At 50.0% G+C, this 24,806-nt stretch overlaps 1 protein-coding gene across 1 annotated transcript; it reads right to left on the reverse strand.

Annotated features, from left to right (window-relative positions):
* Positions 1 to 6,302: 6,302 nt before the first annotated feature.
* Positions 6,303 to 23,413, reverse strand: BSG (basigin (Ok blood group); the record flags this gene model as incomplete). Its single annotated transcript, XM_060233490.1, has 8 exons — positions 6,303 to 6,457; positions 8,193 to 8,262; positions 8,755 to 8,779; positions 13,359 to 13,635; positions 15,409 to 15,542; positions 16,625 to 16,713; positions 21,106 to 21,265; positions 23,038 to 23,413. Coding segments are annotated over 7 exons (1,119 nt in total), but the record flags the coding sequence as incomplete, so codon positions are not given.
* Positions 23,414 to 24,806: the final 1,393 nt, after the last annotated feature.

The following is a 24,806-nucleotide window of genomic DNA, read 5'->3' on the forward strand; positions in this document are numbered from 1 at the left end:
TGCTCCTTGCCACTGCAGGGCCTTGGTGAGTCGATTTCTGGTCTCTTCCTTTCACTAACTCCGCCCCCCTCCTCTCTCCCTGGGATACGTTTCTGCTGGATGGAGATTGCAGGAGCTGCCACTCTGGGGGACAAATCTCGTTTCCCTGTTGAAGAGTCCTCCGACCCCTAAAAGGTATCCTGCAGGAGGAAGATTTTCATATTCTGCATGCCTTTTCCCAAGAGAGACTAGACCTCTAAAAAAATTTAAACAGGAAGGCACTTCAGTGATAATTAGACTTGACTGGAGGGTGCAATGTGCTGTGCAGGGCCTGAACATCTTAAGGGATTCTAATAAGTTGTGTATGAGCAGAAGCTGGCTAATTATGATTAACAAGCATAGTAATCCTCCCCCACCCTTTGTTTGAGCACTTGGTGTTTGCTATTAATAAGGAAACCGTTAGAAGAAAAAGGGGGGGGAGCAAATGAGAGGCACTTTGTTTTAGCTGACAAGCGCAGGCAATCTTTCTTAATTAGGTCTTTGCTGCAGAAGGGGGAACTGCCAAGCAGGTACTGGTGCTGCTGCAATTAGATAAGTAGGTTTGATTAAAAAAAAAAAGCTGGTGGAATCCTTGTTGGGGGGACCTGCGGCTGATTTCCTGTTTTATTACGTTGCCCCCACGCTTCCAGCCGCGAATGCTAAAGCGACAGCTCTTCTGCAAGGTGCGTGTGTGCGCGCTCTGTGCATTCCTTCTCAGTATCCAGACTGGGCCTGCCACACGAGAGAGGAGGAGAAGGGCTCTGAGTGCATAAGCACTCCACCTTGCTGGTGATTCCAGAAGGCCCCCTGGCAGGAGGGATGAAGCCTCCTGCTCCCCTGTGAGATGACTCAACCGCCGCTCCTGTATGTAGGCGCAGAAGAGCCCTGCATTCTTGAGTCACTGGCTTATTAGGCAAGAAGAGGCATCTGGCTGTGGAGGGGGGGGGGCGGCGGCATCTTTTGACAGCTGGCAGAGCTCTGCTGGCCAAAGCAGGCACTCTTCAAGAGCAGTTAAGGGTCGCAATGGTTACACTGGGCAGGACCAGTGGTGTTTGCCAGCGCAGCAATGCTGCACCGGCTTTGTGCTTGGCTCTGGGATACAACATGACTGCAACATGGTCCCTAGCAGAATGAACTGGGGGTGGGGAGTTTAGTTGAATCCTATGAGGAGCGGGAGGCCTCTTCCTTATTTTGGGGGCCTCCTTGCAAAGAGCCCCCCGCTGTTATTTGTTGGAGAGGTGACTGCAGCGGGATGGCCTGATGTGTGTTGAGGGGGAGGGGGGGCCTGGCAGTTGCTCTCTCTCAGGCCAGCCTACGGCTGCTCCAGCTAAGAGGGACTCCCTCTGGGGCAGCGGGAAGGATGGCCCAGTGCTGGAGCAGGATTGCTCACCTAACCACCCTCTCAACCTGTGTGCAGTGTGCGAAGGTGGGATAGTGGTGTCGGTAGGTGCAATGCTTCCTTCTTGAGCTCACCTGGAGTATTGTGTTCAGTTTTGGGCACCACATTTTAAGAAGGATATATACAATCTGGAACAGGTCCAGAGGAGGGTGACGAAGATGGTGAGGGGCCTGGAGACCAAGTCCTATGAGGAAAGGTTGAAAGAGCTGGGCATGTTCAGCCTGGAGAGGAGGCAGCTGAGAGGTGATATGATCACCATCTTCAAGTACTTGAAGGGCTGTCATATAGAGGAGGGTGTGGAATTGTTTTCTGTGGCCCCAGAGGGCAGGACCAGAACCAGTGGGTTGAAATTACATCAAAAGAGCTTCCGGCTCAACATTAGGAAGAACTTCCTGACCATTAGAGCTGTTCCTCAGTGGAACAGGCTTCCTCGGGAGGTGGTGGGCTCTCCTTCCTTGGAGGTTTTTCAACAGAGGCTGGATGGCCATCTGACAGCAATGAAGATCTTGTGAATTTAGGAGGCGGTATTTGTGAGTTTCCTGCGTTGTGCAGGGGGTTGGACTAGATGACCCTGGAGATCCCTTCCAACTGATTCTAGTGAGCCCCCTCTTGGGGGAAGAGCTCAGCACACCCTTCAAGATGAACAGTTGTGGCAGGCTCTCGTGAGTCACAGTCCCTGCCACGTTTGGGTTTCATCTTGAAGGATGTGCTGGACCCCGGCTCTTTTCTGCTGCTACAGATAGACAAAGGCAGCCACCCATCTTGAGCTGTCTGGAGATGTGAGCAGTGACTTGGGAAAGCTCCTCCCCAGCCACGAATTGTGTTAGTCTGGCAGGTGCTGCTGGATTCAGGCTCTTTCCTCCTGCTGCAGACAGACACACAGGCATGGCCACCCACCTTGATCTATCTTGTGTACAAGTTTCTTATCCACTGTGTCGCTTTCTACCCAATACAACCACCCGCTCTCAAATTCTGCAGGGGCACTTTGGTCTAGCTGGCCTCTCCAAAGGTGGGAGGACTGACAGAATAACCCGGCTGGCAAAGCAAGAGAAAAAAAATCTTCCATACCTTGGGAAACGTTGAACATTAGCTGCAAGGCTTGGTTTAAAACAGAGTGCCCTGAAAGGGTGCATAAGCAGTAGAGGTGAGCCCCCTAGTGGCTGGCAGGGAACCAATTCCTGGTCAACTGCTTTCTGAGTGGGAGAAAGCAGTAGTTGAATCACAGCCATTCTATGCTAGAAGCCTGAAGAACTTGAGCATTCGGCGTGTCTTCCTGATATCAACAGTGTGGATGGAATTCCATTCCCTACTTTTCCTCAGAGACCCCCAAGCGTGGCGGGTTCTTCTGTGGCTGCCTATTTGGAGAGCCAGTTTGGTGTAGTGATTGTGCGAACTCTTAACTGGGAGAACCGGGTTTGATTCCCCACTCCTCCACTTGCAGCTGCTAGAATGGCCTTGGGTCAGCCATAGCTCTGGCAGAGGTTGTCCTTGAAAGGGCAGCTTCTGGGAGAGCCCTCTCAGCCCCACCCACTTCACAGGGTGTCTGTTGTGGGGGAGGAAGGGAAAGGAGATTGTGAGCTGCTCTGAGACTCTTCGGAGTGGGGGGCGGGATATAAATCCAATATCATCATTATCATCTTCTCGGAGACCCCCAAGCGTGGCGGGTTCTTCTGCGGCTGCCTATTTGGAGAGCCAGTTTGGTGTAGTGATTGTGCGAACTCTTAACTGGGAGAACTGGGCTTGATTCCCCACTCCTCCACTTGCAGCTGCTAGAATGGCCTTGGGTCAGCCATAGCTCTGGCAGAGGTTGTCCTTGAAAGGGCAGCTTCTGGGAGAGCCCTCTCAGCCCCACCCACCTCACAGGGCGTCCGTTGTGGGGGGAGGAAGGTAAAGGAGATTGTGAGCCCCTCTGAGACTCGGAGAGGAGGGAGGGATATAAATCCACTATCATCTTCCTCTTCTATGTCATGGAGGCCACGCTTTGACTTCAGCTGGGCTGGAAATGGCATCTTGTGTCAGCCGCCTCCATCCCAGTTTGATGCTGGTGCTTGGCGAAGGTGCATTTCACAGGCCAGGAAGGAGGCTCTGGCTGTCCTGGGACGCTCCAGGGCTGGGTGCAATCTGGCCTTGCAAAGGGACTCTGGAAGAGGATACTGCCTGGAGGTTGCAAAGCTTTTTCTCCTTCCAAGTGACCTGGTTTCCCTCTTCTGTCTCTCCGTCCCTCCCCAATAAGTAGAGCAAACTTCATTAAAACAGAAAAACAAAGGGCTCTTTATACTTGTGTGTCTGACAATGAGAGCAGGACACCATTGAACATGAACAACAAAGGAGCGATAAGGCGCAGCTTCAGACAAAGCCAAGGCTGAAGGTTGACAGCAAAGCAGGATCTGAACCACCCCATCTCCCACGCACCAAAATTTAGTGTGCCGGAAACGGAACAATCAGTGCTGGACAATCGGGACCGCACGGCCTCTCCTTTAAATCCTCCCAGCTAACAAGAAGCAGGGAGAAAAAGCCATTTCGGTTGATACAACTGCAGCAGAGGCCTGGAGAAAAGGAGGTGCCTAACACCAAGGGCCTGCCCAAATCTTAGTGGTTCCTGCCTTCAGCCTCCCCCTCCATAGTCTAGGAAGAGTCAGTGGTCTAGTCAAACTGCAGGAAAAGACCCACGGCCAGCTGCCTTCATGGAGGGCAGGTGAGAAAGCAGATCCTGCAGTAAGACAGGTGCCAACAACCTCCGGGTGCTTTTTTGTGCCCTTTCTGTGCACCTCAAGACACAGTGGGGGGGGGGGGATCTGCACAAGGGAATGGAAGAGTGTGTGACCTGCTGATAGCTAAGGTGGGGGGGGGGAGAGACTGCTAGCGTTTCAAGGGTGCCAGCCATCAAGGTCAAAGGCCCTTTTGCAGAGCACCACAGATGTACTGTTCTCGCATGTGTTTAGAAATGAGATGAGGCGATGGGAGTATACAGTTCAGGAGGCAATGTCTCCCGGTTGCATGACTGCAAAGATGGTGCCTCAGATTTAAGCATTCAGGGAAGAGGCAGGGGAAGATTCCCCCCTCCACCCCAGCAGAGGCCTTCAGTGCTCCTTGGGACTTCGTCTAGCAGAACCCAAACCGTAATAAACTTGCAGTGCACAATGCTGATTAACTGAAATTATTTATGCCAGCCAGGACTTTCCTTTCCTTGGAGGGAGCACAAGAGCCCTGGAGTAAGACTGGCTGCGACTTGTCCTAGAAGGCCTCTCTCCGAGGCAGGAGATCCAGCTTTGTGCTCCTGTCCCTCTTGCCTGGAAGCCTTCCGGAGGAAGGGAGAAAAGAACGGCGGCGTTTTGTTCTTGCCTTTGGAAGCCCTGGAGGGGGGGGCCCTGGGCCAAGATCTTGGAGCAAAGGAAATCTCTGAAGGCTACAGAGTTTGGCCTTCCATCATCCCTGCCCCAGAGAAAGACGAGCACGCTTGAAGGTGGGGAACATGCTGTTGTTTTTTCAAACGTTTCCTTCTGTGCTTAACGGAACTGATGCTGGAAACTCCACTCCCATTTCCACACCGTTCTCAGCTGGGAAAGATCTCTGCCCCTCTCTGCAATGCAAGGACTGTTCCCAGTCCCGCCTCAGACCCTCCTGTGGCTCTCCCCCCTTGGCACTTCCGGCGGCACACCCTGCCTTCGTGGAGGGCGGGTGAGAAAGCAGATCCTGCAGCAAGACAGGAGTCAACCTCCGGATGCTTTTTTTTGGTGCCTTTCCGTGCACCTCAAGACACAGTGGGGGAGGGGACCTGCACAAAGGAATGGAAGAGAGTGCGACTCAGCGCCCCCCCCCCATCCAGTCATTTCCCCCAAACCACTCTCACTTCACTGTGGACTGAAAGCCTGTCCCGCGCCCCCCCTCCCCCGCAATGCTTACATCCCCCAGTCCATGATATTTGATCAGAGTGTTCGAAGGCAGAGGAACAGAGAGCACTCTACAATGGAAACCCCCCCAAAAAAGAGCAAGTATGCTGGTTTTGGAGAACGTCGTCTTGTTGGAATAGGTAAGAGATTCCAATGGTACCAGACACAAATGTTCAACAGACTCCACGGCACTTCCCTTCCCCCTCCCGCAGAAGTCCAGGTGTTTTGTGAGGATTGGGCCACGGTATCTAGAGCAACAGCTACTAAAGTAACCGACTCGCTCATTCAGCACTGAGCAGCTTGAACTACCTCTAGGCGAATCAATTTTAGCCACGCCTCCAAGCTCTGCAGATAGGTCTAATGGGGCAAGGAGGACCATAAAAAGGTGTAGCTGAGAACAGAAGGTTAACTAGACGTATGAGCAATTATGGCACTTGATCCTTTGTTTGTGGAACGGGGGGAAAGGGAAGCAAGCCATAAAGGCCAAAGGAGGGAAAAGCAAGTCCAGGAAGCCACTCCAGCAGAGAGACAAAGACGTCATACCGGTGGTGTTAATCTGGCCAGTCCATGCTTGCTTGTACCCACTGCTAGGGTGGCACAGCAAGTTTTGGTAGAGAGGAAACTGCCGGCACACACGGAGGCATTCTGGGGAAGTCGTAAGTTCTGAGGCCTCCAGGCTGGTGCAAGAGCAGCAAGGCTGAGATCAGATGCAAGGGTGCCTTTCGTCCTTTTGAGCTGTCCTCTCTCGAGGCCACTGCTGACCTCAGATTATTTTAACAGCTTCCTTCCCAAGAACTTCCAAGGTTGGTACAGTTGACAAGGAGATGAATAACCAGCTTCCCTTGTAGAGGGACTCAGCCCCTACCCCGTTGGCATTCTTCCCCACTCTAAACTTTTGACTAGATTCCCTCCCCCCCCACCCCCAAAGGCTAAACTGTGAAGTCTACAAAGCAGAAGAGTGTGTCCAAACTTACAGGTAGAAAAATGCATCCTACTTTTTTTTTCTTTAAAAAAGGAATTTTACTCTACAAACTCTCTCTGAAAAAAGTGAAATTAACTGATTTTTGTCAGGATGCACTAGAACATCCTTGGTGCTACGGAGCAAGAGGAAGGAAACATCTCTGAGTGATCTGCTTAACTGGTATGTCACCTGGCAAGAGAGAAGGGAAGGGGGAGAAGATACGATTAAATGTACACAAGCAGATATTATGCTTAACTGTAGCTGATTTACAGCTGAAGTCCTGCTCTGCGTTAGCCCCGTTTGCAAGCTCTTTTTGCCACCACATCAGCCGCAGTTAGTGCCATTTCCAGGCCTCGCTGGTTGTACAGAGACACATGTGGTCAGCTAAATCATGGGCTTGGCTCATATTAGTTTTCATTACGGTCCAACAATGGTAAGCACTATCAGTCCTCCCGCAGCTTAGCAGAAGGAGCAGAGACCTCACATGCCAGGCCCTCCTTGGCCTGCCTGGCCCAACCCCGTCCTTCCTTCTCTTGCCAGGGAGAAAGAGGGAGATTTGGGAAGGCCGCCCCGCCCCCCGCCCCCCCGCTCCCCTTGGCTGGCTTGCTTTCTGTCATTTGTGCCCCTTGGATTTCAAATTTGCAAAAAGGTGGAATGTAAACCTTAAGTAACGCCTGCACTTCCAAAGCAAAGATTCCTTGGATCACCCCCTTTGGATCTGAGCGCCAGCTGAAGCCGCTGGGTCTCCAGTGCCCTTCAAAACTTCATTCAACTCTAAATTGAGCAACTCCCCCCCCCCCCCCCCTTCAGCAGATACCCCACAGTCCTGAGTTATCGTCATCCAATTTGAGGGCAGAGTTGTTTAAATCTAGCCCTCCTCAATTCCTAGCCTGCACAAAACAAAGTTTGAATCCAGGGACACCTTTAGACCAACAGAATTTAAGTCTGGGTATAAGAGTGCCTGCCCAAGAAAGCTTATGCCCAGAATGAAACTTGGTTGGTCTTAAAAGGTGCCACTGGACTCAAACTTGCTTCAGACCAACATGGCAACCTACCTGAATCTTAGCCTATAGGTCGCCTAGCTTCCGCCCACCAAGCTAATGGGAACCCAATGAAACAAGCCTCAGTTTCAAACTCACAGCTGATTCGCCCTCCATTTATGGCCATGCAGCCCCATTCACAGGCCCCGGAAAAACAGCCATGCTCCTCCCTCATTTCCCCAGGCATTAATCACCCCACTTTGACTATGCTCAGGGTGATGTCTAAGGAAGCCACTCTGTTATTGTCACAACGCCCTGGTGAGGTAGGGTGGGTAGGCTAAGGAACTGGTGAGGGAAGATCTGCCAGCAAGTGTGTTAGGAGGTCTAAGTCATGACGTCACAGCCAGAGGACGGTGGCTCAGTGGTAGAGCATCTGCTCAGTAAGCAGAAAGTCCCAGGTTCAATCCCTGGCATCTCCACCAAAAAAGGGTCCAGGCAAACAGGCGTGAAAAACCTCAGCTTGAGACCCTGAAGAGCTGCTCCAGTCAGGTGAGGGATGGTGGCTCAGTGGTAGAGCATCTGCTTGGGAAGCAGAAGGTCCCAGCTTCAATCCCTGGCATCTCCAAAAAAGGGTCCAGGCAAACAGGTGTGAAAAACCTCAGCTTGAGACCCTGGAGAGCTGCTGCCAGTCTGAGTAGACAATACTGACTTTGATGGACCAAGAGTATAAGGCAGCTTCATACGTTCATATATGTTCAGAGCATCCTGGCAAAAGCACAACAACGTGTCTACCAGGCACTGGTCATCTGGACTGTACTATGTCCTGTGCTGGAGCAAAGGAACTTAGAGGGTCTCCAAGCCCACTGAGTTCAGCCCCCGCAGCAGGCCCAGGAAGAGGCGATAAAACCCTCCCCCTCCCTCAGGAACAGAAACAGCATCCCCACCTTGACAGCTGCTTAATTTGCATTCCTTTGGCGTACGTTCTGATCCTTATGATTGGAAGCATTGCTTTTCCTGAAAGAGAAAAAGAACAGGTCCAATCGTTTCCATCCCCTGCAGAACTTGTGGGGGAGAAATCCAACTGAGCCTTCCCCCTCCTCTCCTCTCCTCTCTTGAGGCACAATCCACTGGGAAGCCTTCCAGAGCCCCGGGCAGAAGCACCGCCGAGGAGCACTAGGGCAGCTCCGTGCAAAGAGCAGGCGAAGTCCATCACTCCCCAGAGCAAGTTGCCACCTGCAGGCTTCTGATCCCAGAACACGCTGATGGTACCAGCCGCACTGCCCACCGCTTGCCTAGAGAAGCCTCTTGGTATCTCTGCTGCCTTCTACTCCCATCCTTTTCTTTTGCCAACGATGCTAAGCAAATTTTTAGGTAATCAGCATCCGACATAACACACTACCCTGGCTGGACCTTCTTGAAGGACTTTTCAGGACTCTACAAGGCAGTCGGTGGCATCCCACAAAACGCCTAAAATATTTGCGAGAAGGAAAAGATGTTGGTACTTACAATGGTGCAGACCCTCCGTCGTCATCTTCAACAGCACAAGAGCATGCAAGAAAAGGAAAAGGTAACATCAGAAAGGAGTTTCTCCTTCCCGAGCAACCCCAGATTCCTGACTGTTCCCATCCAGTCAGAGGACCAAAGCACCAGCCGGGGCCTTCAGTTTGAGGATGTTAAAATCCTCCACAAGGTATCTTCGAGCAAAAAAAGGATTCCACTGACAAAAAAAGAGAGAAGATTTTCCAGTTGCCTCCCAGGGCAAGGGGACAACATCACACTCAAAACAATTTAAGTTTAACCACTGTTGCACTCAAGAGTAGCAGAAACAGTGGATTCTATTCACCTTTTTAGACCTAGAATCTGAACCTACAGTGAGCACAAATCAGGGATGGTAACATTCCAGACTAAGTAGAAACACAAGGGTGGCATTTGGTGAGGAAGTTAAAACTATGGCACGAAAAGTCCGGCCACCGAGTCAAAGCTTCAGAAAGGTGGCTGTGGGCCAAACATCTCTCCACTGCTTCTGTGTTCAGCGTTTGCCTAAGGCTAAGTTTGAGGGGCAAGAGGCTGCAAATCTAGCATCCAGGAGACCCAATGCAGGCAGCTGTTGAGAGGGCATCACAAGGGCACCATTAAGGACCCTCTCCCCTCTGCCACAGCCATCTTAACAGCATTCTGGGCCCTGGGCAAAGCTGTGTACTGGGCCCCTATGGCGACTACTCACAGGAATAAAAATGTAAACTGTTATCAGTACTGCATCATACACAGATGAGTATGGGGCCCCTATGCTCGAGGGGCCCGCGGGCAAGTGCCCATCAGGTCCATGTGTTAAGACAGCCCTGCCCTCTGCTCAGAGGACAAGAAGTTGGGCAACACAATAAAGCAGAACGCATTTAAACTAAGTTCAACCAGCATACGATGCAACTTCAAGATGATCGTTATTGGGTTCACTGATGACTTTCACTTTCTTGGTAACTAGGAAGGGAACATACCTATGCAGAGGCAGGATTTCCCCAATAACCAAATACAGGGGACTGTGATGAGTGTGTGTGCGCGCACGCGTGCAAGGGAGAGACCAGGAGTCGAGCAGTATGCTGGAGAGAAAGATTCTGTGAACCAGAGGCCCCAGGATCTATCTGACAAAGCGGGCTCTAGTCCATAAAAGCTGGAATAAAATGCCTCCTGGCCCAGATGAATGTGGCCACCCTTCCGGGATTTTATGCGTTTCTCCTAGATGTTTGGCTGGCCACCATGAGAGACAGATATTGAAGAAGAAGAAGAAGATGATGATATTGGATTTATATCCCGCCCTCCACTCCGAAGAGTCTCAGAGCGGCTCACAATCTCCTTTCCCTTCCTCCCCCACAACAGACACCCTGTGAGGTGGGTGGGGCTGGAGAGGGCTCTCCCAGCAGCTGCCCTTTCAAGGACAACCTCTGCCAGAGCTATGGCTGACCCAAGGCCATGCTAGCAGGTGCAAGTGGAGGAGTGGAGAATCAAACCCGGTTCTCTCAGATAAGAGTCCGCACACTTAACCACTACACCACTGGTGCTTAGACAGTGACAGGCTGAGTGAATTAAGAGATCCCGAGACAGGGCTGCTGCCAACCCCCACCCCCCCATCCTGCAGCCACAACAAGCGAGCAGAGGGATGGTTAGAAAGCACAACGGGGGCTCCCTATCTCTCAGCAAACACAGAAGCAGCGCTGAAGCGACAGAATGAAGGACGGCTGGTAGCGCAGGAGGACACACGGGCCTTTCAACACCACACTGCATTCGGCCACCCTACAGGGAACACAGAAGAACCCTCCGCCCAAACAAGCAGTCAAGATCTCTCTGCAGAGCCTGGGACCAACTGACACTAGAAATACGCACAAGAGCCGGTGAGAAGAATGACACATGGCGACAGCCGATGCTGGTTCTTCCACTTACCACAAGCAGTTGCACCCGCAGCAGCAGAGAAAGGAAGACAGTGCAAAAATAATGCCAGCAACGAAACCACCGTCAACGTGCCAATCGGAAAAAATGCCCCTGCCTTATATGACCAGACCTCAGCTTCCCCACCAGCATTCCCCAAAGTAAAAGGCTGTTGAAAACTGCTAGAAAACAAAATGGCATTTCAAGGCGGCCAGATGAGCTGTACAGGCCAGAGAGCCTACGGCATGCAACCCAGATGGCAAGTGGCAGAATTGGGTTCTAAAAGGGAAAACCAGAGTCTCGTGCATCAGGGCTACAAAGAAAAGCTTGGTCCTTCCACTGCATCCTCTTTTAAAAGGAGAAGCATTTGGTTACCAATTGGAGTGCAAAGATTGTGACTGCTGGGTAAAGTCACACACACATAGGAAAGAAAGAGTTAACAGAGTGTCCCAGGGCAGTAGACATACAACACCAACTTGGACAATCCCTGTGATTAAATAGGTTCTGTCTATTGATCTTGCCCCCAAGGCAAGGGGAGGAAAGCAGCAGGATTTGAACTCCTTGCCTGCTGGGATTCTTCGAGGGGACTAAGTGGACCTTGGCCAATACAGCAGCCTCAGTCTCCTGCATTCCCAGTCACCTAACAGCCTTTCCCTGGGTAGATAATCTAAACCAGGGGTGGCCAAACTTGCTTAACATTAAGAGCCACATAGAATAAACGTCAGATGTCGGAGAGCCACAAGACATGAATGTCAAATGCTTGAGAGCTACAAGGAAGGAAGACAAATAGATGGGGGGAGTTGGAAAGAAAGCAACTTCTGGGCACTCAGGGAAATTGCTGAGCAGTGGCGTTAGAACGGATAAAAGGAAGTACTTCTTCACACAAGGGGTGATTACCTCATGGAATTCACTGCCACAGGAGGTGATGGGGACTGCCAGCATAGACAGCTTCCAGAGGGGATTGGATAAATATATGGAGCAGAGGTTCATTAGTGGCTATTGGCCACAGGGTATTGATGGAACTCTTTGTCTGGGGCAAGTGATGCTCTGTATTCTTGGTGCTTGGGAGGGGCAACAGTGGGAGGGCTTCTAGTGCCCTGGTGATGGACCTCCTGTTGGCACTTGGGTTTTTTGGCACTATGTGACACAGAGTGTTGGATTGGATGGACCACTGGCCTGATCCAACACGCCTTCTCGAATGTTCTAACTTTAACTTTAAATGCACTCTCCAAGCTGCTGGCTGGCTTGGCAAAGTGGTTTAAAGAGACTAATAAAAAGCGCTGGGGCAAGGATACAGCCCTGTTTCACACCCTTACAAATTGGAATTTCTGAAGTTAGATTTCCCTGGAGGTTATACTTAACTTGACAGCTGGTACGTGTATATAGTTTTTTAATCAAGGTGAGCAATCTGAGATCCATGTTCATCCTGGCCAGCTTAACCCAAAGCAACTCTCTAGGAACTGAGTCAAACGCCGCCTTGAGGTCTAAAAAGGCAGCGAAGAGTTTGTTGCCAGATTTCCCACTGTATTTAGAAACTAGGTGTGATAAAACGACACAGTGGTCAAGGGTGGATTTACCGTGGCGAAACCCTATTTGTTCTGGGCCTGGTATGTTGTTTGCTGTCAGCCAGCTTTCTAGTTTCACTAGGAGGTGTTTGGCATAAAGCTTGCCGACAACTGATAGGAGACTAATCGGCTGATAGTTCTCAGGTAATGAAGGATTGCCCTTTTTATGGATGGGGACAATGATTGCATTGGTCCATGTCCTGGGCATTATTCCAGTGCTGTTTATCATAGTAAACAGGGCAGCCAGGGGTGGAGCCCACCATTCTGGGTTGAACTTCAATAGCTCTGGAATGATTGCGTCAGGGCCGGGGGCCTTTTTGGGCTTAAGTTGCGAAATCAGGGTAATGATGTCCTCCGGGGACACAGGTGGCCTCTCAGGATGTTCACTGATGCCAGTTTCAAGGGAAATGGGGAAATTTGCCCCATCATTTCCAAAAAGATTTAAAAAGTACGAGTGCCAGGCTTGGGAAGAAATTGTTATTGTGGAGTAAGGTTTCCCCTGCAGGTCCCCAGAGATTAAAGCCCAAAATTTCCCACTATCGTTGGACCTAGAAGCTTCGATCAGGCGCTCCCATTGGGCCCTTGCAAGCTGTAGCTTCTTGGCCTTGACCATATCTAACAGCTTGTGTTCAACAATAAAATAATCTTTTGGTAACACAGACAAATGCCTTCTCCAAGCTGGCCAAAAAGGCCAGGCTTTTGATTGAGAGCCACATGTGGCTCCCAAGCCACAGTTCGGCCACCTGTGATCTAAATCCAAACACTACCTGGGGGTTGGTGGGGGAAGAGCCTGGCCCAAGAGCCTTAGGTACTCCTGGCAAATGAATTAAGCCTGCACTCTTCACAAATCCACCGGAAGGCAGACCAGACGTGGCTCTCAAGACAGCCTTGCCTGGATACCTGAAGACATCTCTGTGCAGACAGGACGCAGCCCCTCACCTGCTGCCACGCTACAGGGGAGAGGACCAGATAGCAGCATTCTTTCTCTCACTTGGGAAACCAGCCCGGGAACACCCAGGCTTGCTGAAGGATTCTGCAACTTCTTCAGCTGAAGAAACGGCTTAAGGCAAGAGGCCCGCAATTCCTAAGGAACCCTCCCACCTCCCATCCCTATTCAGCACTCCTTACCATCGGGAACCTCGTCGGGCTTTCTTCTCTTTTCGTAGATGAAGATAATAGTAACAAGAACCAGGACTTCGGCCACGATCCCCAGGAACGGCCACAGAGCTGCCAGGCGGCTGCGAACCCGCAAGCTCACAACGGCACCCCCTTCGCCCATCTCATTGGTGCCGTTGCACTTGTACTCGCCCGGGTCTTTCTCCATGTCCAGGGCTGTGATTCGCAGCTCTGTCTTGCTGCCATTGGATGTGATGCTGTATCGGTCATCTGTACCATTCACAACAGGCTGTGAGGGAAGAAGGGCAGTTCGCATCAGCTGGGAGACAGAGTCAAAATCCAATCTGGTTTTGAAAGGACGGGCAGGTTTTGGATCTGGTAAAAGGTGAAAGGCAGACGGCAGCTCCATCGCTGAAGTCTGGTCCACCACTAGCACAATACAATGAGGTGTGCCACTTCAGGCAGGGTTTTTTTTTACAGTTCCCTCGCCTTAAAAATCAGCAAACCAAAAATTAGCACCTCAAGGAGAAAGGTTTGACGCTGCCCTGAGCCTGCCTTGGCGGGGAGGGCGGGGTATAAATACTTATTATTATTATTATTATAACTGCCGAAAGCTATGCTGTTTACACAAAATTATTAAGGATGGAGAACTTTGAGAAAAACTGAAGCCCTCCGCTGCATCCCCCAAACCCCCAACCTTCCACCACACACATCTGGCACCTCACACTGTCTGACTCAGCACACTTCCAAGGGAATCAAGACTGAACTAAAAAACAAACAAAACCCCTCACCTCCCAGCTCGGCTGTTGGGAGTTGTTACCTCAAAATATTATCCAACTTTGGCACCCCGACAACAAGTCTCCAGCCAGCTGACTGCAGCTGCCCCAAAGCCCATTTGCCTGTCTTAGCTTAGGTTGCAAAAAGTAGCTGAACCAGTGCAGTGCATGCTGGACATGGACAGGGGAGACCTGAGTTCAAATCTCCTCTGCCATGAAGCTTGCTGGGTAAAGATTTCAGACCAGTCACACTGTCTCAACACAGAGTCTAACCTACTTCAGATTTGTTACAAGGATAAAACAATGGAGGAAGTACCCCTCACACACCACCCTGAGCTCTGTGGAGGTAGCGGGGAAAGGAAGAATGAAAACACGAGGGGTGTTCTATGGATTTCAGAGAGGGCTCTGAAACCAGTTCCCAGGGCCCAATCTGCAGAGAAGGCTTCTGCAAAATGAGCAACACATTTCTCCTAAAACCTTGGCATGAGAAAGCAAAGTCTTGAAATTACACATTTTGTTTAGACAGAAGTCTTCCCACCCTGGATGCAGCTCTGGTGAGAAAGAGAACAAACATTCCCATTACTTGAAAGACTAGATCCAACTGTTAGTGGAAAGGGGTGTGGTAAAATTTATAAATTATGAGAGGTAGATTGCTGTGTTAAGAAAAAAAGACATACATCCAGAATAAGTTTTTTAAAAGCCTGTATTTCACTTAGTCAGTTACACACAGGCTCTGCTAAGACACAACAGTCTATTTCAGTTTTGTGAACCCCAAGATTCTGCTTGCGGATGACCACTGAAGCCCGGGTTTGTCTCAGCCAGTGGTGGTTTCACAGTTTTTGCTCTGTAGCTGAGCAAAGTTGTGCCAGGGAAGAAACCAGCAATGAACCAGTATTTCCTTATTCACGCATCACACGGAACCATCACTGCCGGGCAGCCCACGGCATAACTCCACTTGTGTTGGAGAGGAAGGTAAGCACAGAAGACGCTGCAGTGTGGTATTTGCCTAGAAAGCCGAATCCGTGGTAGGAAAGCTTGCCTACATTCAGAAGACGCCATCTTGCGTCTGAAGTTCAAATGGCAACCTTGCAGCTGTTCTTAAACGGTGAAAGAAAAATGCAAACGATGCAGCGAAGTATCTCCCCTCAAACACCACAAAGCACTGGCGTGCCCTGAAAAAGCCAGCCTCCAAAGCCACAAGCTTCACGTAGACCAGCAGCATCCTTCCTATTACCCAGAAGCAATGAGGGTCACACCCAGTGCTTCTCGGGGGCAGAGAAACCTACCTGGGGCCCGTCCGCCATCTTGAACCAGGACCACTGGACGATGGGGGGATATGACAAAGACTTGCAAATGAGGACCCCGGTATCCTTCTCGTTCCCCTGCTCTGACTTCTTGTAGGCAACCACGTAAGGTTTAACTGCAGAGCAAAAAAGACGCAACAGGTCACGGGAGAGGACAGAGAGAGGACTCGTATCTCAGTGCTGTTTGCTGCTGGGATGCTTGAAGGAGACTCGCTGAGGACAAAGAGCAAGGCCCAGCTTCTGCACAGTTACTGGGCCGTGGCAGGGAAGGATCGCCTTCCAGCGATTGGGGGGTTGGGAATTTCTATAACCTGGACCACAACTGGCACTCGCTTTCTCCTTCAGGCTGCTGAGGTCATAATGTCATCACTTGGGGCATGCCTGGCCAGATGGGGTCAGTAACTGCAGTGGGATAATTTGTAGGGCTAAAGTTGACCCCTCCTGGGGTAGAAGCGTTTGTTTTGTTGGGGAGGGACAGTGGCTCAGTGGCAGAGCATCTGCTTGGGAAGCAGAAGGTCCCAGGTTCAATCCCCGTCATCTCCAAAAAAGGGTCCAGGCAAATAGGTGTGAAAAACCTCAGCTTGTGACCCTGGAGAGCCGCTGCCAGTCTGAGTAGACAATACTGACTCTGATGGACCAAGGGTCTGATTCAGTAGAAGGCAGCTTCATATGTTCATATGTACAGGTGCATTTAAAGGGGGAGGGACAGTGGCTCAGTGGTAGAGTATCTGCTTGGGAAGCAGAAGGTCCCAGGTTCAATCCCTGGCATCTCCAACTAAAAAGGGTCCAGGCGGTAGGTGATGGAGATGGAGGGACAGTGGCTCAGTGGCAGAGCATCTGCTTGGGAAGCAGAAGGTCTCAGGTTCAATCCCCGTCATCTCCAAAAAAGGGTCCAGGCAAATAGGTGTGAAAAACCTCAGCTTGAGACCCTGGAGAGCTGCTGCCAGTCTGAGAAGACAATACTGACTCTGATGGACCAAGGGTCTGATTCAGTAGAAGGCAGCTTCATATGTTCATATGTTCCTTCTCCTTTGCTTCCAAGGAATAAGGGGCAGCTGCTGCTTCTCCTCTTCTTATTGCTGCAGAAAGAACAGCTTGTTCCTCACTGAAGTACCAAGTCATCAAATCCTTTACTCGCACATTCACCTCAGTGGGGAAACTATGGTGAGCCCACCCCCCCCCCCCCCAGAACAATTACCTTTCACAAACACAGTCCCGTTTGAGAGTGGGGTGCTCTCAAAGAAACAGTAGTATTCTCCCGAAGATTCATGATCCACTTTCTGTATCCTGCAAGGAAGACAAGCTTGTAAGGAGGAGCAAGTGGATCGCAAAGATCATTACCGGCAAGAAGCCGGAAATGCCTAAACAGGCAGACAGTTGAGGCCCAAATCTGGGAAAGAACAGCAAGAGTGTGTATTTCATCTCCGGATAAGAGATCAAGATCACCGTTGCTCCAAGAGCTCCTCCCCGCTGGAAGTCACAGAGCTCCGCCAGCTCCCAGGGCCTTTGGGAACAGGGAGAGCTTATCTCCTATCAGACCAATGGGACTACGTGCTTGCAAGAGCCTACAGCCTGGTTTCTATGAGAAGGTTACCCAGAACCAGTGTTCCCTCTAAGCTGAGTTAGTGCGAGCCAGCGCACAGATTTGTAGCCTCCAGCTCACGCATTTTTGTCTCGGCTCAGGAAAAATGGCCCTAGGGCAAACTATGCCGTAGCTCACAACTTTAAGGCCAGGAGCTCACAGAGTAGAATTTTTGCTCACAAGACTCTTGCAGCTTAGCGGGGACATTGCCCAGAACCCTCATCAAGATCCTTTCAGGGACTCTCCATCCCCCACACCCAGGCCATGGTAAATGAACCACAAGTATTTGCGGGATAACAACTCAGCATGCATTCCCATTCACGGGCATCCCTCACAACATGGACCTGCACTGTAGACAACTTCCCTTCCTGGCCCATTACACCCACAGCGTTAGTGGCTCAAATACCCCTTGACTACTTTCCCTCAGAAAAAGAGCAGCCAGGAAAAAGGAGGCACTCTTGGCTCACTGAGTTGCTCTCTTCCGCCAAGTCTTCTTCCACTCCCTGCCAAAGAAGACAATCCCTCTTCAAGAGAGGCAGGGTGGGATCGAAATTCACTCATTCCCCTTTCCTGACCTTCTCTTCTTCATGCCTTTCACTCATTCCCCTTTCCTGACCTTCTCTTCTTCATGCCTTTCACTCATTCCCCTTTCCTGACCTTCTCTGCTCCTCCCCTGTTCTTTGGCTCTGACCTCTCTTTTGATTGCCTAAGCCTGGCTAGCAGCAGGCTCCCTCACTCTCCAGCCTTCTCCGCTGCTGCTCCCGGTCGCCTTCCTTCCCCACTTACCCTCTGAGGACACACATCCCAGTCAGGGCAGTCCAGTGCTTTCCCCCCCTGAGAATATCTGTGGCCCGACGTGCTGCCACTGCAATACTGAAATATCTCCTCTCTGCTCCACCATCTCCTCGCTTGCTAGTGAGCAGCCCACACTAGCAGACCCCTTTACTCCTAGATAAGCATCCAGAACAAGCATTCACAGGCAGGAGGCTATAGATAGTCCCTTTCAGGATTAATTCCCCTCTATGGAATGAGGTTCATACAAATCAACGCAAGAGCTTCTGAAAGCAAGAGAGGAAATCCCTTCAGTGGGGGAAAAATAATCCAGTTTGAGCCTATAATGAATCCTGATACCAGCATCTCAGTTAGAGAAGTTTTTTTCTAACTGGGTTTCATGGACCACCCAGACCATGTGGGTGGAAATGTCCATTGGGGGGGGGGGCTGTTGTGCTGCTGGGGAGGAGGGAGGGAGGGAGAAGAAACGGTTTTTGTTGAGTTGACCAGACTTATAAGTTTGCCACTATTTCAACGCAGACTGTCCAGTTAAGAGAATTGAGGGCATGCAGGGGAGGCTGGGTGATAAAGACTTTAATCCTTGCTCAGCTCCCTGCAGCTATGGGGAGAGAGGCACGTCTGCCCACCGCACAGAAGGGATGTGACGCCTCTCGTCTCCGGTCTGTGCCAACTGGGAAAAGGAGAGGCAGAGAGAGTCATGAGCGTTGAGAGTCCGCTGCCACCATTACAATGAAGGCTGGGAGTTCAGCCCCTGAGAGCATGAAGGCTTTGGCCGCAAGCCATTCAGCTAGACGGGGCCACAGAGGACAGGCACAAAATGGAGGAGAAAAGAGAAGTGCTCTGCAGGAAATCCAACTCTCCCGTTGGATTCTGAAGGATAACAAACTCCATGCTCCGCTCTCCTGAATGGTAGAAGACTTGCCCAGATGCCATTCAGAGTGTTCTCACGCACGCAATACACATTTGCAAAACCTCTGTCGTGTCAATTATGTCACAAGACAGATTTGTATTTGCACTGCCAAGACAATTCACTCAAGAACTAGGCAAACCAAATGGGTAATGGCAGGCTGGACTCTGGTCTGTCTACCAGCACACCTAAATCAGGACCTGGGGAGAAAGTTCTCCATTGTCAATGGAGAGAGGGGTCTGAAGAACAGACCAGGAAACTAAAAAACACCCAAGGAGTCTAGAGGGATTAAGAGACTTATTAATTTAAAGCGGTACAAATTCATACATCTGTGGAATAGTCTGAAGTCCATAGAAAGCTTCTGCCACAATGGCCCAAACTCTCTGAGGAGCCACAAGACTCCCGTTGCCCCAGAATAGCAGTCCCACCTTTCAGGTGTCTGTCAGACAACTTGGCTCCCTTTCAGCAGGGCAGCTGCAGGTCCCTCCCAGTGCTCTGCAGCAGCCTGCCTACTGAACACAGAAGTTCTGTTCTTGGAGGGGGACCGGCTTGCCCAGGCCCTGCAGACAAAAGTGGGGACTCTTCTCCCTTTGCTCAGAAAAGCTGACCTCACTCTTTTGCCAGGTGCCTAAGAGGGGCTTAATAAGGCACAGTTGAGCTTCTACTTATGCTGTCAGATACAAGCAGAAGATGAGGCAACAGAAATCACTTGTGCTCCTACCTTTTCGGAAGTGGTTTACCAACTTTCCCCCGATGAGCTCCCAAACTCACCCCAGGACTCCTCATCAGCACAAGCAAGGGCTCACAAAACTGCTCTCAGAATAAAACCAAATCTGGGGACAAACAATGATTTCTAAACCTTGGTGGAATTTTCCGGATGACTGAAGCGTGCTGCCCGAAAGTGCTCTGCCTAACGTGTGCATGGTTGCTAGGCTGCTTCAATTGCATGTACACTGCTGCAGGTCAGACAGCACGCTCTGCATGTTCAGAGCAAAAGGTGCTGAATGAACAGAAGAACAGCCCTGCTGGATCCGAACAGTGGCTAGCAGCCATCACCCAGATGCTCCCCGGAGGGGCAAAAGCAAGGCAGGAAGGTCACCCCCATCCTCCCCATTGCTTGCTCACAGAAGGAAGCTGTCTTTCCTTGAGCCACTGTTAGTGACATTCCCTCCTCCCTGTGAACAGGTACCTTCGCAAAAGGCACTCTGGTTAGTGGCGGCTAATTCCTTATCAGTTACATGAAGCTTTCTCGTCTGCCCTTGGTAAGCTGGAAGCTGCTGCACCGTGTGAGAAAACGACATTCTTAATTTATACAACAGAACAAAGTTTGAGTCTTCAGTATCTGAAGAAGGGTGCATACACACAAAAGCTGATACCCAGAATTAAACTTGGTTGGTTTTAAGAAGCCACTGAACTCAAACTTGGTTCTACTGCTTCAGACCAACACAGCTACCCACTCGAATTTAACTCATACCAGAGACTGATGCTTCCTGCCACAGTTGCAGCTCTGTGCATTCCACTAAAACTGCTCATACCCAAACAAGGCAATCTCATGGCCAAGCCTAGTGTATTGTTCTCTGCCCTGCCTGTAGCCTCCTTGGCTCTACTGCTGTGCTTCATACAGATGCTCTCCTCACATCAGAGCTTCTACTATTCAGTTTGGTGTAGTGGTTAAGTGTGCGGACTCTTATCTGGGAGAACCGGGTTTGATTCCCCACTCCTCCATTAGCACCTGCTGGCATGGCCTTGGGTCAGCCATAGCTCTGGCAGAGGTTGTCCTTGAAAGGGCAGCTGCTGTGAGAGCCCTCTCCAGCCCCACCCACCTCACAGGGAGTCTGTTGTGAGGGGAGAAGACATAGGAGATTGTAAGCCGCTCTGAGTCTGATTCAGGGAGAAGGGCGAGATATAAATCTGCAATTCTTCTTCTTAGTTCTCAAAATCACACACATTCAACATTTCGGGGGGGGGGAAGCTCCGCTCCTCTTTTGCCTCAACTCTTGGGGTGGTTGGCCCCAGGGATCTACTCCTGGCTCACTTCTACCCTTGCTTTCTTCCCAAGCCTTCTCCTCTCCAGGCACACTGCTTATATATCCACTTCCCACCTTGGCTCCATCTCTGACACGCCCACTCATTTTTAGTACTGGTCTCTTTACAAGACAGCCAAGCTTACAGCCCTTTCCCCTCTTGGAGAAAACTCAGACTCACACTCTGGCCACCTCATCATTCTGGCCATTTCTCTTCTGGCTTCCATCCTGCCTCAGCACATTTGAGATTCCTGCAGGTCAAGCAACTGGTTTCACTGTTTCAGAACTGGAGGCAACTTTCCACTTGACTGACCTGAGACAATATGTTCTGTACAAACACATGCGCACATACGCAGCGATCCCAATATACCTACGTGTAGGAAGTGAAATCAGCAGAACTGTCATCCGACTGAATCTTGGTGTTCCCCTTCATCCAGTAATGACCTTTGATTTCTGTTGGCGCTCCACTTATGTTACAAGAAATGACCAGTTTCGAGTCATCAGTCATCTCTTGTGAGGCTGTGATTGTGGGGCCTGGGTTTTGAGAAGGAAAGCAAAGCCGAGGTTAGTGTTAACACACAGCCAAGATGGCAGTTGCAGCAAGAAGGAAAACAAAACATGCTTGCTTGCACTGCTGAGCCTGATTATCTGCTGAAATGCGAGAAGGGAAGCATAGGAAATGCTATCACATAATGGCTTGCTTCCCGCCTTTGCATCACCTCAAGGTTTTGATTTGTGGCACAGGAGGCTCAGTTGTGAAGACATGGTCAGCAATGACTACAAATACAGCCAACTAACTAGATTCCAAGGAGAGCTTCCAGGAGTTGCTGGGGGTGGGGTAGAAGCAAGAGGTTTCAAAGCTCTGCCCCACATATTCCATTTCCTACCTTCATTCCAGCCTTGGTCAATTCCAAATATTGTTATCAGAATAAAAGCAGGGCACAAAATGCATGCAAATCTGACCAGTTTGCATAGTTTATTCTGGATACAATATTTGTGTTTTGGGGGGGGGGGGCACACCACAGCATATGATGCTCATCTACACCCCTCCAAAGGATCCACTGTGGCATTTCTACACTTTTCTGTTCCCAGCGTGCAGTTTCATGCACAAAGAATATTTTATAAAGGCCCATAAAGATTCTTTTAAGTACAATCTTGTCACAGGTGGCTCCAGGAAAAGATCAAGTAAGATGGACAGCTAGTGATTTTACCTGCTTTCACCCCTCCCGTAAAAACGTATTCATTACACTGGACTGAAAGCTGTATAAAACCCTCACCTTCAGAACTCAGTTCAACAACTGGGCTCTTGCCCTCCAGATTACAAATCCCTGAAGTTCATCCTAGTCAACCACCAGGTTCAACCGGAGTTTGTACCTCAAGACAAGGCTCCTGCAGGAATTTTTTCCTACATATCCAAACTAATTCAGGACCAATCTCTCTTCCCCACCAGTTTCCCAGGGAAAAGGAATCCAACAGGGCTGAAAGACACTCTTGCAATTTTGCCTTCTAAAGGTTTTTTTTCCCATTAAGGAACCGTCAAATAAGCTCCTCAGGAACGTCAAGGTTTTTCCAGATTACAGCTTCAAAGCTTCTGAGAGGATGGAGTGAAAACACTCCTCTCCTTGCAATCTAAACCGGAGAGGCAGCAAATTCAATTCCTAGCGGTTTGTTCTAGGCTTTTGCCATGAAAGCAGTTTTTCTTGCTGCCTCACAAGTGGACTTTCAGCTCTGTACAGGAAGGGGTGGGGCATAGCACACACGGTGAGCCACATGACCAGCGTTGCACGAACTCAAAGAGTGACCATTTCAAAAACGGTTGCAGTTACCACAAAGAGCACGCAAAGATTTTAAACACCCTCCACCCCTCAACAGCTTCTACCCATTTCCAAGGTGGGAAAAGCACTAACATAGCAAGACTGTATATATGCAGGCGGGGAAACCGGAAAGAGCCGAAGGGAAAAGGTTGGTTTGCTATTGTCTGCAGGCAGCAGATGCTGAACAGGAGCACTAAGGAGAAAGAGGGAGGCACTCTGAGCTCTTCGGATGAGTCCAGGATCATCGGGTGATGTTTTTGAGAGGAAGCTACAACCCTTTTTGAGCAGGGCCACGGTGGGTCACTCTCTAGCAGTGGGGGAGAGCAAAAGAGGGGTGGGGAGCCTCGCAAACTGCTACACAGTCAGGGCATGAAGGTGCAAGTGGATTCTTGGAAAGTCACAGGACAAAGGTGAAGCGTGGCAGAGACGTGGCCAAGCTTGAGACATCCTGATGGTCCAAGCGAGCGCCGACACCTCGAGGCTACCACTCACGCTCAATGACAATCACGTTCGCCTGGGAACGGATCCACTTGACTTTGGGACTCTTCGACAAGTGATTGCGATCCGGGTCGTTGCTGGCCCGGCATTCGTATGTGCCGGAGTCGTTGAGGGTTAGATTGGTGATGGAGATGGAGCTTGTGGAGTGCTGCTTGTAGGTGGCGTTGATTGTGACCCGATCCTGCCAGGCGCCGTCCCACAGCTGGACAGTGGTCTCGTTGGGCTCTGCCCCCTCAAACCACCACTGGATCTCTGGGATGGGATGGCCGATGGCTTCGCAGTGCAATTCCACACTGTCCTCGGTCAGCTTCTTTTGAGACAGGGGCGACTTTATAAAGCCAGCTATGAGTTGAACAGGTGTTAGTGCAAAGTGTTAGTACAACAAGAGCATTTGAAAATTAGCAGATTTTATTAAAAAAAGAAAGCATAAAGGTAACTCAGCTGGTGCCACCATTACAAAATGCAGGGAGACCCTCCCCACTGCCCACGCATCAAATGATGATCGTTTGCTAGGGGGACAAAACAGGATAAGGCCCAACCTCTTCTACAGGATCTTCAGATTTCATTCATGTTTTTCAAGCTTTGTTTATGTGGCTTGCCACAGGAAAACTCTTCGTTATTTTTCTTAACTTATGAACCTCAAAAATCAAAACCTTTTATTTTCGCACACGCCATCTATTTAACCTGTGGCTAAATGACCAGTCTGAACGGTTCATTTGCTAAATGACCAGCCACAGCCTGTCCACAGCCCCAAAGGGTCCTTCAGCAGCTTGACAAACCCCAGAGGTTCAGAAAACAGCCATCAATAGAACACAAGAGAAGGGAGACAACATGACAACTCAGAATGCTCCAATGCAGCAGAGTCACAGAACAGATTCCTTTTTGCATAGAGATTCAGCAGCTGTTGCCAAATTCATGCAGAAACTTTGAAATTATTAGATGCTTATTATTGACAACATTGCAAGCTGCAAAAAGGCACAGGATGAATCCATTCAGGGGTTCTCAAACCTTTTGCTGCTCATCAGAACCCCAGACTCTGCAAAACAACTTGGATTCCCTAACCAGGAGACAAATTCTGCAGTTATGTGCATCATTCTAACACATTTTAATTGCAGAATTCTGAAAAGCATTCGTAGCATCAAAAGGCAGGCAACACCAAAACGCGGCTTCCCTGAGAGTAGCTGAGCATGCTGGGTGTAGATGAAAAACCTAAAGGGAGCGACGAAAAGTCTCGAATAAAAAGATGGGATCCAAGAAACTGCAAGGGACCTTGTTAATTTTCTTATCAAGCCAACTCAAGTCTTGTTTTCTTCTCAAACCAACTCTTTCACCATATTCTATTGGGTTCGTTAACCTACCGTTCAGCAGTTCTTTACAGTTCGCAGAAACTACCAACTGCAGAATGCCACCCTACACAGCTTGTTGGAACTAAAAGTGACATCTCAACCAATGAAGCAGCAATACAGTTTACACAGTTCCATGAAAAACCCTATCATCTCATAGCTCATAGTGTGGAAAGGGTGCCACACAGGCCATCTAGCCCGATTCATCTAGTCAATGCCGGATCAGCCTGTGTTCGTCCAACTGCTGCTTAAAGACTGCCAGTGAGGGGGATGTATCTGAAACATCCTTCTTTCCGATGCTACTGCAAGAACAGCAGCATATTCCAATACTGATGCCTGCCTGTTTTTATAGATTAAAAACCCTCCACAAGCGCATCTGCACACATTTATACCTCACCTCTTCCCTACCGAAGGCTGACA

Source organism: Heteronotia binoei, chromosome 2 (assembly GCF_032191835.1).
Source record: "Heteronotia binoei isolate CCM8104 ecotype False Entrance Well chromosome 2, APGP_CSIRO_Hbin_v1, whole genome shotgun sequence".
NCBI lineage: Eukaryota > Metazoa > Chordata > Lepidosauria > Squamata > Gekkonidae > Heteronotia > Heteronotia binoei.